The sequence below is a fragment of the Thamnophis sirtalis genome, unplaced genomic scaffold (assembly GCF_051295495.1).
Source record: "Thamnophis sirtalis isolate CommonGarterSnake01/CBP01778 unplaced genomic scaffold, rThaSir2_p1.2 scaffold_2, whole genome shotgun sequence".
Classification (NCBI taxonomy): domain Eukaryota; kingdom Metazoa; phylum Chordata; class Lepidosauria; order Squamata; family Natricidae; genus Thamnophis; species Thamnophis sirtalis.
In genome coordinates, this window is record NW_028261382.1 from 9,415,963 (window position 1) to 9,431,680 (window position 15,718).

Here is a 15,718-nt window from a genome sequence, read left to right on the forward strand (position 1 = left end):
CCTCGCCCCCCCCACCCTTCGCCTGCTACAGCTTGGATGAGGTCAGTATTTAGATTGCTTCTTTTACATCCGTTCATCTATCAGTCAATGCACTGAATTCCTTTAGGTTAGCCTTGCCTTATGATGTGAGCTGGGAACTCTGGGAATTGTAGTTCCGGTGTATCAGAAGGCTCATTAGATTGAGAGATCCATGCATGTGTGTGTGTTGCACGCGGTTTATGTATGTTTGTGTCCTTGATGGAAGTGATGAACTTTGTGATGAACTGCACGGTTGGCGGTGTGCATTGAAGCTTTGCAGAAGAGCACTTCCTTGATATCTGAGCCAGGATAGTTAACCCCCCTGAAGACGGTTTTCGGCATTCACACGTTCCAGGATATGATGGAATTCAGTCTTTTGTAGGAACGCACAATGCAGTCTTTGCTGCTGAAGGACCCAAAGGTGCTCTATCCTGGCTCAATCGTTCTAACCAAGCCTTATTCCTGGGGCAATACCTGGAACATATTTTCTTACAAACCGTACATACATATATAGGGAAATAGTAGCAATAGCAATAGCGGTTAGACTTATATACCGCTTCATAGGGCTTTCAGCCCTCTCTAAGCGGTTTACAGAGTCAGCATATTGCCCCCACAGTCTGGGTCCTCATTTCACCCACCTCGGAAGGATGGAAGGCTGAGTCAATCTTGAGCCAGTGAGATTTGAACCGCCGAACTGCAGATAGCAGTCAGCTGAAGTGGCCTGCAGTACTGCATCCTAACCACTGTGCCACTGAGTTTCAGCGGTCTTGAGGAAGGATAGATGATAGGAGAGAAAGAGAGAGAGAGCAATAGCAATAGCACTTATATACTGCTTCTCAGCACTTTACAGTCCTCTAAGCAGTTTACAGAGTCAGCCTTGTCCCCAACAATCTGGGTCCTCATTTTACCCACCTTGGAAGGATGGAAGGCGAATTGACCTTGAGGCTGGTGAGATTTGAACTGCCAAATTGCAGGCAGCTGGCAGGCAGCAAAAGTAGCCTGCAGGACTGCACTCTAACCACTATACTACTGTGGCTAATAATCATAATTTCTTGCAGACGTTTCATGGCCCAACTGGGTAACATCATCAGTATTAAAAAGAAGTTGGGTTTCCTTTATTTTTATATACATGTTATTTACAATAATGTTTATTGATAGACATGTGTTATTTTTATATAGGGTTGTCAGTGTTGCTGGGAAGGTTCTTGATGGTTCTTTCTTTTGGCTGTTGTTTACGGTTGGGTTGTTTGAGTTGGTAGCTCTTGCCTGGAGTATTGTTTGACTTCTTACACGGTTTTGTTTTAACTTGTTCAGGAACCTGCCTTGCTGCCTGATCCATGCCCGTCTCAGAAGATGGCTCTGTTAAAACTGCTTCCACCGGATCCAGAAGATGAGGGCAGCCAGCGGTGCAGGCTTGGTCCTGCGGCATTCTCCTTGCTAGGCGCTAAGCTGGGCTCCTTGATCCAGATCACCTTGCCCAGCGGCTCTTGCCTGTGCACGGCCTGGCCAAGGCACGATTCGGCTGATGGCTACCTGCAGCTCGACCTCAAATGCAGGACTTGGGGATTAAGGGAAAGCCAGCTGCGAAGGCAGACCGTGAGCATGGACCAGCTGAAAGTAGTGGCCTGCCCCAAGCTAAGACATGTGGCGGTCCGAGTCGTTTTTAAAAACCAGGCCTCAAAAACAGCTCTTCCCGAAACGGCGCTTCCGGAAGTGGTGCGGGAGCTTTTGAGAAAGGCCTGCGTGGCGCTCCAACACGTCGTGACTTTCCCCCCAATTCTGGGCAACCCTGTTGAGTGCCTCGAAATATTGTCCATGGGACCATCCAGCCCGGAAGAAGCCGGCTTGATCACCCCGCAAACCAACGTCCACGTTAAGGAGACAATCACGTTGGAGAGGTACAGTCGCCTGATGGGGGACGGTTCGAAAATCCGGGTGGCCGGCTTGGATGAAGTCAGCCGGTCTTTAAAAGAAATGATTGAACTGCCCCTGCGTTTCCCGAACAGCTTCAAAAAGTTAGGCCTCTCGGTCCCAAAGGGAGTTCTTTTGGTAGGGCCGCCGGGAGTTGGCAAGACGCTACTGGTCAAGGCAGTGACTGGAGAAGCCGGGGCCTGTCTGGTGGGCCTCAGTGCCCCCGTGGTCTGTGGTTCGCGGCCTGGCGAAAGTGAGGAGAACTTGCGACGGGTCTTCGAGCAAGCGAGAGAACTCTCCAGCGAAGGGCCCACCGTCCTCTTCATTGACGAGATCGATTCGTTGTGTCCCAAGCGGGCAGCTTCCGGTCATCTCCCTGAGCATCGCCTGGTGGCTCAGTTGCTAACTCTTATGGATGGATTTAACCAAGGACAAGGGCTGGTCATTGTAGGGGCTACCAACAGGCCAGATTCCCTGGATCCTGCCTTGAGAAGACCAGGCCGATTCGATCGAGAGGTAACTGATAGTTGTGCCTTCAAGTCCTTCCGCCAACTGGTTGGTGCTTCCTGGAGATGGTTAGAAAAAGCTGTAGGCACATCAATGCACACAGTCCTTGTTTTGCGACCGCCTTAGTCCTCCTGGGGCTTTTGAGATCTGGTTCAGATTAAGCTGTACTTGCCCTGGGTTCAGCAAACTTTTGGGAGTGTTAGCGGTTAACAAAATGCCCATGTTTTCAAATAAATGTAGTCAAATAAAGGAGGGATAAGAATAACAACGTATATCTAGATATGAGTATAATATAAGGAAACTGGATGTAAATTTTAAACAGTGATTTGGAAAGGAGGATTAGAAAACTTTGTTATTAAATATTGTGGATGTTTAGCTAGAATAGGACATAAGGATTCAGTGTTAATGGAGGATTTTAGAAATAGTAATTGAAAGGCCAGTATGTGGTTATTAAATTTTGGTATATTTTATGATGAAGGACGCTTAAAACAATTATAGTCAAATGAAAATGGAGATATGATGATGGCGACATGTATAAAATATTTGAGTTAAGATGCTTGAGTTAATATGAATTATGTTTGTTGACTGTGGAAGAGATGCACGAAAGTCTTTTTGTAACCAACTGATAACACTTTCTACAGCAGGTAAAGAAGGATTGTGTTTGTTTTAAATTTAAAAATATATATTTTTTTAAAAAACGCCCATGTTTTCCATTTTTGCTTTAGATCGTCATTGGGAGCCCGACCCTGAAGCAAAGGAAATCTATTCTGCAACTGATTACCGCCGGCATGCCTGTCTCGGACGACGTTAATTTGCTACAACTGGCGGAAATGACGCCGGGCTTTGTTGGGGCTGACCTCACCTCGCTCTGCAGAGAGGCCGCCATGCAGGCCCTGTTTCGTGACCGCACAGTAAGAAGCTCTTTCGCATTTCATTGTGTGGCCTCTTTTCTTTTCTACCAAGATGGTTCTGTTGGGAGTTCGCTTGGCCTTCCCAGCTGGTCATCCCCAGATGTGTTGGATTTCAGTCTCTCTGTCTCAACTCTGGCTGGTCTCCTCTACAGGATACTGAATTCCCTCGGTTACGTCAACTGATGCTCTGAAGGCCAGTCCCAACTGTTTGCACTGAGGACGTGTTCATACATTGCATAAAGGCCTTATTTGGTTTTGGTTTAATGGGTGGATCGTGTAGCAATCGTTTGTAAAGCAGGGGTGCTTAAATTCAGCCCGTGGTGCCAGCCTGGAAATATCAAAGGACCGACTCGCGCTGCCTCTGATGACCAAACTGGCCCGTTTTCAGCCTCCCCAGCCTCTTGCAGCACTCTGCCAACCAAAAACAGGCCATGAGGAGGCCTCCACATTGCCCGTTTTGGGCTGCCAGAGTGCTGCTGGAGGCCAGGGAGGCTGAAAATGGGCCGGCGGGGAGGGGTGCGGGAGGCCTCCGCACAGCCCATTTTTGGCTGGCAGAGTGCTGCTGGAGGCCAGGGAGGACAAAAACGAGGTGGAAGTGGGGCTGCGTACTTCCCCCGTGCCCCGTTCTGGCCGGTAAAGTACTGCAAGAGGCTTCCAGCCCGTTTCCCTGCCCGCCAGCAGAGGAGAAGTACAATGCAGATCCAGCTTTAGAAGAAATCCAGTTTGATACCTTTTAGGGATGTAATCCTAGTCTTGGGTTGGCAATATGCGTGTGTCTGTGTGAGTGTGTGTGTGTGTGTGTTGCATTTCTGCTGATATATATATATGTGTATGTATGTATGTATGTATATATGTATGTATTTAGTGTCACAACCCCTGGTATGCCCAAATATGGGAGGAAGCCTACTACTTCCTATCTCTGTCTATCGGCTCGTCACAAGAGACCATCCAGACAGAAACCCAATATTTTTATTGTTGCCTTTGTTATATTTGTTTGTATTTGTGCTGATAAATAAATAAAGGGAGACTAGTATAGATCTATTTCAAGCTATTTAGCTCTCATCAGCTAGCCATACCCTCACTGGGATTAGAACCTGTGATGTATTACATCTTAGGCAGTTGTGTTAACCACTAAGCCACAAGGTTCTCCTCCTTTATCAGCTGAGCCAGGGAAATAGGTATGTATTTAGTGTCACAACCCCTGGTATGCCCAAATATGGGAGGAAGCCTACTACTTCCTATCTATCTATCTATCTATCTATCTATCTATCTATCTATCTATCTATCTATCTATCTATCTATCTATCTATCTATATCTATATCTATATCTATATATATATATATATATATATATATATATATATATATATATATATATATATATATATATATATATATATATATATATATATGTTGTATTTGTGCTGATAATAAATAAAGGGAGACTAATATAGATAGATCAGTACAAATACAACACAAACGTAACAAAGGCAATAGTAAAAATATTGGGTTTCTGTCGTGATGGTCTCTTGTGACGAGCCGATAGACAGAGATAGGAAGTAGTAGGCTTCCTCCCATATTTGGGCATACCAGGGGTTGTGACACTAAATACATACATACATACATCTGTTCCACTGATTAATTGTTCTGTCAGAAAGTTTCTCCTTAGTTCTAAGTTGCTTCTCTGCTTGATTAGTTTCCACCCATTGCTTCTTGTTGTGTACGAAGTGAATCAATGTTTTCTGCTCCTGTTTGCATTTGTCTTCAGGACTCAATTTGCCCTGTCGAGATGTCAGACTTCCTCGAGGCCCTGAAAAAGATCCAGCCGTCGTCCTTCCGAAGCGGAATCGGATTAACAGACTTCAAGCCCGTCTCATGGGATCAGATTGGTGGCCTTGAAGATGTGAAATTAAAACTAAAACAGGTAGACTTACAGAACAGAGTCTGAAATGAAGACCATTCTGGTTGGCCTCCAAAGAGGCAACCAGATTTCCGTACTTATTTAATACATTCGGATAAACCTAATGTGTTCAAATAGTGCAAAAACTATATAGAATAGAATAGAGTTGGAAGTTGTTGCTTTGTTCACAAAGCGGACTACAATTCAGAATGAGAAGACATTCAGACTATCTTGCTGGCGCCCCAGTAGGATGTGTTCAAGTCCAGTCCTCTAAAGCCACGGTTTATGATTTATCATGATCTGTGACGCCAGGCAATTGTGGCTCGCTCATAAAACTGGTTGGAAGGTGAATTTCTCAGAATATTCATGAACTGGCAGAGACATGGTAACAAAATCAGCCAATGAATAGGCATGGTAACAGGTCAGCCAATGAGGCTTATTTGGAAACAGAAACTTAAGTAAGAATTCTGGGCGTGGCTTAGCTGTGCTAAGCTCTGAAACTGAAACTGGTCTGGGCTGAGAACTAAATTGATCATCTGCTCTGCTCTGAATCTGAAGAACCACTGTTGGTATTGTACATTTGCTTATGTGTTATATTGTATATAAAGAGAAGTTTATGAATCCTGCTGAACCAGTTGCCCGTGTGTGCTTTCTGGATTTGATTTCTGCAACAAACTCTTGACAGAATTGCCTCATAGGATTTTGCAGCCTGAGAAATTCACAGAAGGTTCTGTTCTTTTCATGATTTGCAGAGCATCGAATGGCCAATAAAATTCCCAGAAGCCTTTGTCCGGATGGGGCTGCCCCGCCCAAAGGGCATCCTTCTCTACGGACCATCCGGTTGTGCCAAAACGATGCTTGTGAAAGCAGCCGCCTCCTCTTCTCATTGTTCCTTTCTGGCTGTGAACGGTGCTGATCTCTTCTCACCTTTGGTTGGAGAGTCAGAGAAGATTTTGTCTCAGGTGCGAGTTTTTTTTTGTTCCAGTGAGGACCGAAAGTGCAGGTAGTCCTCGACTTATGACCACAATTGGGCCCAAAATCTCTGCCGTTAAGCGAGATGTTTGTTCAGTGAGTTTTGCCCCCCTTTTTACAACTTTTCTTGCCACACTTGTTAAGTGAAGCACCGCAATTAGTAACATGGCTGTGAAGTGAACCTGGCTTCCCTGTTGAGTTTGCTTGTCGAAAGCAATTAGCAATTAGATTTATATACCCCTTCATAGGGCTTTCAGCCCTCTCTAAGCGGTTTACAGAGTCAGCATATCGCCCCCACAGTCTGGGTCCTCATTTTACCCACCTCGGAAGGATGGAAGGCTGAGTCAACCCTGAGCCGGTGAGATTTGAACCGCCGAACTGCAGCTAACAGTCAGCTGAAGTGGCTGCAGTACTGCACTCTAACCACTGCGCCACCTCGGCTCAAAGGTCGCAAAAGGGGGTTGCATGACCTTGGGACACAGCAATGGTCATAAGTATGCATCATTTGTCAAGCATCTGAATTTGCTACAAAGTGTAAAAAATGTTCATGTCACTTTTTCAAGGTTGCCCGTTGTAACTTTGAACAGTCATTAAATGAACCGTCCTAAGTCCTGAACTACCTGCACGTAGTTTTGTTATTTATTTTACAGCTGATAGACTTCATCATCATCTTCTTATGACCCCATAATCCCTTGCAGGGTGGAGTCTGGGCAACTGAATGTGTTTACTGGCCCGATGCCCTTCCTGTCACCAATGCAGAGTTCACAGCAGATAATTACTCAGCGTGCCCAGAGAGAGAAATACCTAGGAAATACCTAGGATCAAACTCACAGCCTCCTGATTGTGAGGCGAGAGCTCCACCTCTAGGCCGTCACGCCACTCCGCTAATAGACTTAATATGTTTAGCTATTTGATTCTCTTCTGGTTTTTGTTTTTTTCCCTCCAAGGTATTTCGTCAAGCAAGAGCAAATACTCCAGCGATAGTTTTCCTGGATGAAATTGATGCGATCCTGGGATCCCGATCGGGAACTAAAACCGAGTGTGGCGCCCACGAGAGAGTCCTTTCCGTCCTTCTCAATGAGTTGGATGGCATCGGAGTCAAGTTAACGGAGCGAAGAGGAAATAAAGCAGCGGTGGAAAACGAGAGTCAAGAACCAGCTGAAATTGATAAAGAGGTATATAGGCACATTAGCGATAACACTTAGGTTTATATACCGCTTCACAGTGCTTTCCAGCCCTCTCCAAGCGGTTTACTGAGTCATCGTATTGCCCCCAACAATCTGGGTCCTCCTTTTACCGACCTCGGAAGGATGGAAGGCTGAGTCGCTTAACCTCCATGCTACGATCTTAACAACTGCAGTGATTCGCTTAGCAGTTGTGGCAAGAACTGTTGTCAAATGAGCCAGATGTCACTTAACAAATGTCTCACTTAGCAACAGAAAGTTTGGGCTCTGTTATAATCATAAGTCGAGGACTACCTGTTTAAGATCACATCATTACACCCTGTTCGATGAGGCAGGAGAAATCCTTTCGTTTCCTTAGCTGAAATAAAGCATAAAACATGTTGGTGGACTGTTGTGACTCAGCAGACGTCTTCTGTGAGTCTTTTCAGGATGCAAGATTGCATCTGGGGCTCATTAGTGGCGTGTTCTGGGGATAAAAGGACGGATGGTGCCACGCCCTGGTTGCAGGAGTCAACGTTCATTCGTTCAACAGTCACTGATCATCAGTCGTGGTTTGTTTGGAGAAGTGATTTGCTTTCTGTAACCCTGATTCAAGGAGACACTTGGAGAAGTGCATTCTTTGTAAGAGTTTTTGTTTGGTATTCTGTAATCTTGTCAGAGACTTTATTTATGTTTATTTTTGGGCTCGCAGCCAGTCTGAGCCGAGAACTGATAAAGAGAGTTCCTTTTAAGTTTGTCTGCCTGTCGTCTGTTAACGAGCGGAGAAGGGGGGACAGAACAGCGGACTATCTAAAAACCAAGGAATGACGGGATGGTTTAAATGGTTAAATACTGTAGCTAACAGTTCCTCGTTTCTATCAACTTACTAGTTAGAACTTCAGGAAGTTTTTAATAAAGATGTCATACTCGTCGCTGCAACAAATAGACCAGACCAGTTGGATGATGCCTTGATGCGCCCGGGACGCTTAGACAAGATCATCTACGTCCCACCACCAGATGAGAAGGTATAGCATAAAACCATAGATGACCTTGAAATCAAAGTTCATTATCTCTAAATATTCTGTTTTGGTTGAGAAATGGCATGTTGGAGTAGTGTTGCTTATTTCAAACATCCAGTACTTGAGGGGCTGCCACAAAGATGAGGGGGTCAAATTATTATCCAAGGCACCAGAAGGCAGGACAAGAAACAATGCTTGGAAAGCCAAGACAAGCTTAAATGGAATGTCCTTTAATAACAAGACCAGACTCTCGGTGGCTGAAAGCAAACAAACAGATAAGGACCTTGGCAACAACTCAGACAAACCGTGGCAGCAATCCAGCCTGCCAAGTTAGTTTCTCTTTAGTCAAAGCGGTGACTTCTGCAAGAAGGGAGTGGCACAAGCAGTCTTTTTTATAGTCTGGAGAGGAGCCTAATGATCATCAGCTGAGCGTAATTACCTCCTGTAATTGCATAATTGTTCCTGATGAGTAGCTCTTCGATGGCGTGCATCCAGAAGCAACTCACTGCTGGTTTCTGGATGACTCCCTTGTCTTGCGTTGCTTTTTTTTTTACTTATTGGGGGGGGGTGTTGCTTTTAAGAGTATGTAGATCATAGCCTATAAAGTTAGTTGAATAACTCTGCGTCTTTCTTGATGTTTTAAAATAGGGAAGGCTTTCAGTTCTGAAAATCTGCACGGAAAGAATTCCACTAGATTCTGATGTTTCCTTAGCAGATATAGCAAGTCAAACTAATATGTTCTCTGGAGCTGATCTTCAGAATCTCTGTAAGGAAGTAAGTCATTTTTTAAATTTATAATTAACTTAATTTAATTTAATTTATTAGATTTATAGGCCATTTATAGGCCACCCAATCCCGGAGGACCCGAATGCCTAAGTGACGGGATTTAAAGGAAGTGGGAGATAGTAAACAATTGTGTGTGTGCATCTGTGTGTGTGTGTGTGTGTGTGTCTGTGTCTGTGTCTGTGTGGGTATGTACAGATAGTCCTCAACTTAACAGCGGCTCATTTAGTGACTATTCAAAGTCACTAAATGGCATTCAAAAAGGTGACTTATTATCATTTTACAAGGTTGTAACATCCCTGAGGTTGTGTGACCAAAATCTGGACACTTGGCAACGGGCTCATATTTCTGACGGTTGCAGTGTCCCAGGGCCATGTGATCCCCCTTTGCAACCTCTGAGAAGCAGAGTCAACAAAGATTCACTTAACAACTGTGCCACTAACATCTGCAGTGATTCATTTAACAACTGAGGCAAGGAAGGTCGTGAAATGGAGCAAAAATCACTTAACAAATGTCTCACTTAGAAACAGAAATGTTGGGCTCGATTGTGGTCGTAAGTTGAGGACGACCTGTATATGTTTAAACGTTTATGAGGCTGATTTATATTTCATATATAGTGAGTGTCTTTCCTATTTTTATTTTTCTCTTAGGCTGCTTTGCTAGCATTGCAAGAAAACAAAGTGGAAGCCACAACTGTGAAATATAAACAGTTTGAAAAATCTCTGGAGACGGTAAAGCCATCACTAACTCACAAAGAGTTGCAATTTTATGAAAAATTGTTTAGAATTCGATAATTCTAAGCGACTACATACCAACATGTTGTGACTCAGCAGAAGTTTGCTATGAGTTGAGTCGGGATGCAGGATTAACAATGCAGCTGGGGCTCGTTAGTGTTGTCTTCTGGAGATAAAAGGACGGATGGTGCCACGCCCTGGTTGCGGAAGTCAACGTTCGTCGTTCGTGCATGGTTCATGGTTCATCGGTTGTGGTTTGTTTGTGAGAGACACTTGGAGAAGTGAATTGCTTTCTTTCTGTACACCTGGTTTGGCAGTAAGAGATCTTTGTTTTTGCATTCTGTTATCTTCTTGCCAGAGACTTTATTTATGTTCATTTTGGGCTCGCAGCCAGTCGGAGCCAAGGACTGATAAAGTTATTTCCTTTTAAGTCTGTCTGACTGTCGTCTTTGAACGAGCGAAGAAGTGGGGTTCAGAACACCAACATATAGAAATATTTTCATCTTCAACAATAAATTAAAAGATCTGTAAAAAATGGGGATGGAATAATGAAAGCAGCCTAAATGGCCGAATGCATTTATTTAACATATTTTATCCGGCTTTCCAGAATTGAATTGAATTGAATTGAATTGATTAGGTTTCTATGCCGCCCAATCCCGAAGGACTCCAGGCGGCTTACAGAATAAAAAGAAATTAAAAGAACTTAAAAACAATAGGACACACAAAGTTAAAAAAGAACGCAACAAACATCAATCAGAAGGCCTGCCGGAAAAGCCAGATTTTAATGCCTTTGTGAAAGGCCATGAGAGTGGGCAGGGCCCGGATCTCTGGGGGCAGCTCATTCCATATGGCCGGAGCAGCAACAGAGAAGGCCCTACTCCTAGGCACCGCCAGCCAGCATTGTCCTGCTGAAGGCACCCGGAGAAGGCCCATCTTGTGCGATCTTATTGGTCTTAAGGGAGGTATGTGGCAGGAGACGTTCTCGTAGGTACCCAGGTCCATTGTACCAATTGTTCAATGTATGCACCACTGCAGCTCAAACAAAATAAACCATATTCTTGTTTAGTGTGATGGATAAGTCCCATCATAGAAAGAGTGCAGAGAAGAGCAACCAGGATGATTAGGAGAAACATACGATGAACCGTTGCAGGAACTGGGCATGGCTAGTCTAGTGAAGAGAAGGACCAGGGGAGACACGATAGCAGTCTTCCAATATTTGAGGGGCTGCCACAGAGAGGAGAAGGGGTCAAGCTATTTTCCAAAGCACCCGAAGGCCAGACAAGGAATCATGGGTGGAAACTGAACAAGGAGAGATTCAACCTGGAAATAAGGAGAAATTTTCTGACAGTGAGAACAATTAACCAATGAAAAAGCTTGCCTTCAGAAGTCGTGGGAGCTTCATCATTGGAAGCTTTTAAGAAGAGATTGGACTGCCATCTGTCAAAAACGGTGTAGGGTCTGCTTGGGCGGGGGGTTGGACTAGATGACCTACAAGCTCCCTGCCAACTCTGTTAATCTGTATCTAATCTGTAAATCCAGGAAACTGACTTTACTTCAGTATTTTTGTAACTGCATTATGACTTAGTTATTCAATAAAAGAAGTTACTCAATGGAAGGTCTTGTGGCATCTTTTTGTGGGATTCTTGGCTCGTTTCATCAATTTTGCTGTTCAGATGTAATTGATTAGCCAGGCAAAATGCCTTGTTTACAATTGACTGTTATTGTGAAATGTGGAAGGAAAGAGAAGAAGAGGATGACCAGCAAGAAGGTGGGGAGATGCAGTTACCATGGCGATTGGGGCACCATGGAAAGACCAAGATAGGGACTGATAATTCATTCGCATCCTTCAATCTCAAAAGACAGTGGTATCGTGCTCTGGGAAGAGGTCAAAGCTGGAGTGTCCTCTCCAGAGCACGAGGCCTGCATAGATTAATATGGAGGATAGACTGTTACCCAAGCAGCAGATCCCTCCTCCACGTCGCTGAAATAGTCCAATGGAACGACAGAGCCGATACGATTGGTTCCAGCTGCATCACCGGAGTTACCAGAACGTGGTTGTACACAGTCACGAACTGCTTCTGGGACTCCAGCTCCGGATTTTGCCTCGAAGTTGACTCCCGAAGCCTTTTCCAGTAGTGGATAGAGCCACAAAGCAGTGGAGGTTTGTAATCAGAGTTTCCCTTCCGCTAGAAGATGGTTCTGCCGCTTTATCTGCCGTTGGGGCGTAGAGCCCTCTTCCGCCTTCAAAACCGTTGACCGTCTCCTCCCGTAACCCTGCAAAGGGGCCCTTCTGAGGTGCTTCCAGCCGGGCCAGCTGGGCCAAGGTTTTTTTTAAGGAGGTGTTACTCCTCCATCGCTCACCCTTTGTCCTGGCTTGTGACAGGCAGAGCCTGGCTTCCCGAACGTTGGGCCCAGGATGGTGGGTTTTAGGGACCGATCATCACGGAGAAAACCAATACGGTCACGAAGAGCCAGCAACAACTTGATGGTACACAATTATAATAGTACGAACAAACAAAAAAATGGAGTCTGAGTAAAAGAGAAGGTGGTGAATCTCAGAAAGGATTCACAGCTATAGAATTTCAGTTCTTCATCGCTGTCATCTACTTACTATGATGTGCTGGCACTAATTTAAAAATAAAACTGCCCCAATGTGTAGTAGGCCCTATATTTTCAAGCCAGACTTTGGGGAAACTGCAATGGATGGATGGATGGATGGATGGATGGATGGATGGATGGAGGGAGGGAGGGAGGGAGGGAGGGAGGGAGGGAAGGAAGGAAGGAAGGAAGGAAGGAAGGAAGGAAGGAAGGAAGGAAGGAAGGAAGGAAGGAAGGAAGGAAGGAAGGAAGAGAGATCTGGACCCTCCCCACTCTCTCGGCCTTCCGAAAGTCTACTAAGCCCTGGCTATTCCGCAGGCCTGGGGCTGTTGACCTCTTGAATGAGGTCCAGCCCCACTAAGGTTGAGTGCATGATGTGTCTTTTAACTTGCTTTTCTCTCTATTTTAAAATTTTTTAGTATTCTTTTTAGAGTTGTTTTATGTAAGCCGCCTGGAGTCCTTTGGGATTGGGCGGCATATAAATTCATTAAACTTTGAACTTGGAAGGAAGGAAGGAAGGAAGGAAGGAAGGAAGGAAGGAAGGAAGGAAGGAAGGAAGGAAGGAAGGAAGGAAGGAAGAGAGATCCGGACCCTCCCCACTCTCTCGGCCTTCCGAAAGTCTACTAAGCCCTGGCTATTCCGCAGGCCTGGGGCTGTTGACCTCTTGAATGAGGTCCAGCCCCACTAAGGTTGAGAGCATGATGTGTCTTTTAACTTGCTTTTCTCTCTATTTTAAATTTTTTAGTATTCTTTTTAGAGTTGTTTTATGTAAGCCGCCCGGAGTCCTTCGGGATTGGGCAGTATATAAATTCATTAAACTTGGAAGGAAGGAAGGAAGGAAGGAAGGAAGGAAGGAAGGAAGGAAGGACGGAAGGACGGACGAACGGACCAACTGCTTCTAACGGACTTTTCCCTTTGTGTTCACTCTGCTGCCTTCTTCCTGTCATACTCTAAGGTTTGACTTGGGGAAAGAAGAGGCATCTTTCCACTAGAAGCGAGCAAGGTAGCGGGGAAAGGTCACCCCTCTTGTTCTCCATCCCACTGGCCACATCAAGAAAGGCCTGAACAGTAACAGAAACAGGGTGAGGAGGGGGCTTGGCCAGCTGGGTGGGCAACGAAATGGAGCCCAGCAGCCAAGCAAGCAGTGTGACCCACCATTTATCACTGGACAAGGAGGCTGGGCAAGGAAAAGCACCTGGTGAAAGAAAGGGAAGGAGGAAAGAATAGAAAAGAATAATAGAATAGAATAGAATAGAAAAGAAAAGAAGAGAAAAGAAAAGAATAATAACAGTTGGAAGTACCTTGTAGGTCATATAGTCCAACCCCCTGTTCAGTGGCTGTTGGAAGGGAAGGGGAAGGGGAAAGGGAGGAAGGAAGGAAAGGAAATAAATTTGATTTTGATTTTGATTTTATTAACATTTGTAGGCCGCCCTTTTCCCTGAGGGGACTCAGGGCGGCTCACATAAAATCAGGGAGGGGAAGTACAAACAATGACATAAACACATATAATAAAAAGTAATAAACAACATACATTCATCATTCGGGAGGGGTAACTATCCTTGTCCCCAGGCCTGACGGGCTAGCCAGTTCTTGAGGGCTGTGCGGAAGGCCAGGACGGTGGTGAGGGTACGAATCTCCACGGGGAGTTCGTTCCAAAGGGTCGGGGCTACTACTGAGAAGGCCCTCCTCCTTGTAGTTGCCAGCCGGCACTACATAAATAAATGGATGAAGGAAAGGAATGGAATAGAGGAAGGGAAGGGAAGGAATAGATGAAGGGAAGGAAAGGAATAGATGAAGGGAAGGAAAGGAATGGATGAAGGGAAGGAATGGAATGGATGAAGGGAAGGGAAGGGAAAGGAAGAAGGGGGAAGGAAAGGAAAGGAAAAGAAGGATCCAAGCTTAGCATGTCATATGAACGCAGCCACTGGGTTTCAAGTGACCCAGAGAAGGATGTTGTGTAAACAGGATCTGGAAATGCAATTGAAACAGGATGAACCCAAATCTGGGGCAAGACGGGAGGTGCATTTCTTCCAGGCCTTGTCAGCTTCCCTTTGCAACCAGGCAACAGGTGAGAGAGGGAAACCTCCTCCCCACCTCCCCCGCCTTGCGGTATCTATTTTCCTGGTCCGCAACTGAGGGTCCCTTCCAAGAGAGGGGTCTCCTTTGGCCATATTGCAGCCCAGGCCCACAGGCCCTGACTAGGATGCAGCTTAGCTTCGTTGCGGCCTTGCAAATGCTTTGCCTTTTGCTGTTTGCCAAATGCTGGGAAGGGATACAAATTATATTTTATGCAATAAACTGTGGTTTGAGCCCCTTGGGCAAACCTAATTTTCTCTGCTGCCAGAGGCTGGGTCCCAAATGGTTCCCTTCTTGTACTATGATTTCATTTGGACCACTTGCTAATCCAGAGAGAAGATTTACTACGACCTCTTTCTCAAGCCTTCCAGCCCTTTCTAACAGCTAATTTGGGGAGCCTTTTTGGATCATCTGAAAATGCAGGTTTTCTGTCAACGTTCTGTCCATTTTACAGGGGGCCTGAATTTAGCTCGTTTTCACGGTCTGCTCCTCCTTTTTCTATTGGTTTGTTTATTTATTAAATGTTTATGCTGTCCGCATCTCCTACCAAGTAACTCTCGGGCAGTGAGGACGAACAAGGGTGTGCACGTGCTCTGGAAAAGCCGAACTTCAGGGTTCTATGCGCATGAGCACCCAACAATCAGCTGACCGGCTCGCATGCGCAGGGCGGTTTTCGGCACTGCCGCACGGACGAAGGGATCGCGCTCCAGAAAAGCCAAACCTTTGGGTTGTGTGGTGCATACGGACCCGACAATCAGCTGGCCAGCATACATGCACACATCGGTTTTCGGCACTGCCGCACGTGCAAAGAACAGCTGATCGGCATGCGTGTATGTGTGCCAGAAATCCGGAATACAAACAGGCATGGCCAGAAACATGGTTTCACATGCCACTTTAGGCACGCGCGCCATAGATTCGCCATCACAGCTCTAGGCAGCTCAGAAGTTATAATACCATCCCCAAAATTGGCTCACACTCACTTTATCTACTAACCCAAGACACTCACCATTGCTTCACACGTCCAGCAGGGAGCACCCTAATCCTGTGCAATGCTCCTATATAGTATCCGTAGGTGGATGAATTGCCCATCCGAGCTACTACGTGACTTGGGACACATCCAGCACCC

The 15,718-nt window shown here is 45.5% G+C and overlaps 1 protein-coding gene across 1 annotated transcript; it reads left to right on the forward strand.

Annotated features, from left to right (window-relative positions):
• The first annotated feature begins 1,330 nt into the window (after nt 1-1,330).
• Nucleotides 1,331-10,348, forward strand: AFG2B (AAA ATPase AFG2B). Its single transcript, XM_087704225.1, has 8 exons — nt 1,331-2,445; nt 3,162-3,347; nt 5,116-5,271; nt 6,000-6,209; nt 7,167-7,394; nt 8,273-8,407; nt 9,050-9,175; nt 9,835-10,348. The coding sequence occupies exons 1-8, from the start codon at nt 1,372-1,374 to the stop codon at nt 9,976-9,978; spliced, it is 2,259 nt and encodes a 752-aa protein (XP_087560351.1). The 5' UTR covers nt 1,331-1,371; the 3' UTR covers nt 9,979-10,348.
• The last annotated feature ends 5,370 nt before the right edge of the window (nt 10,349-15,718 follow it).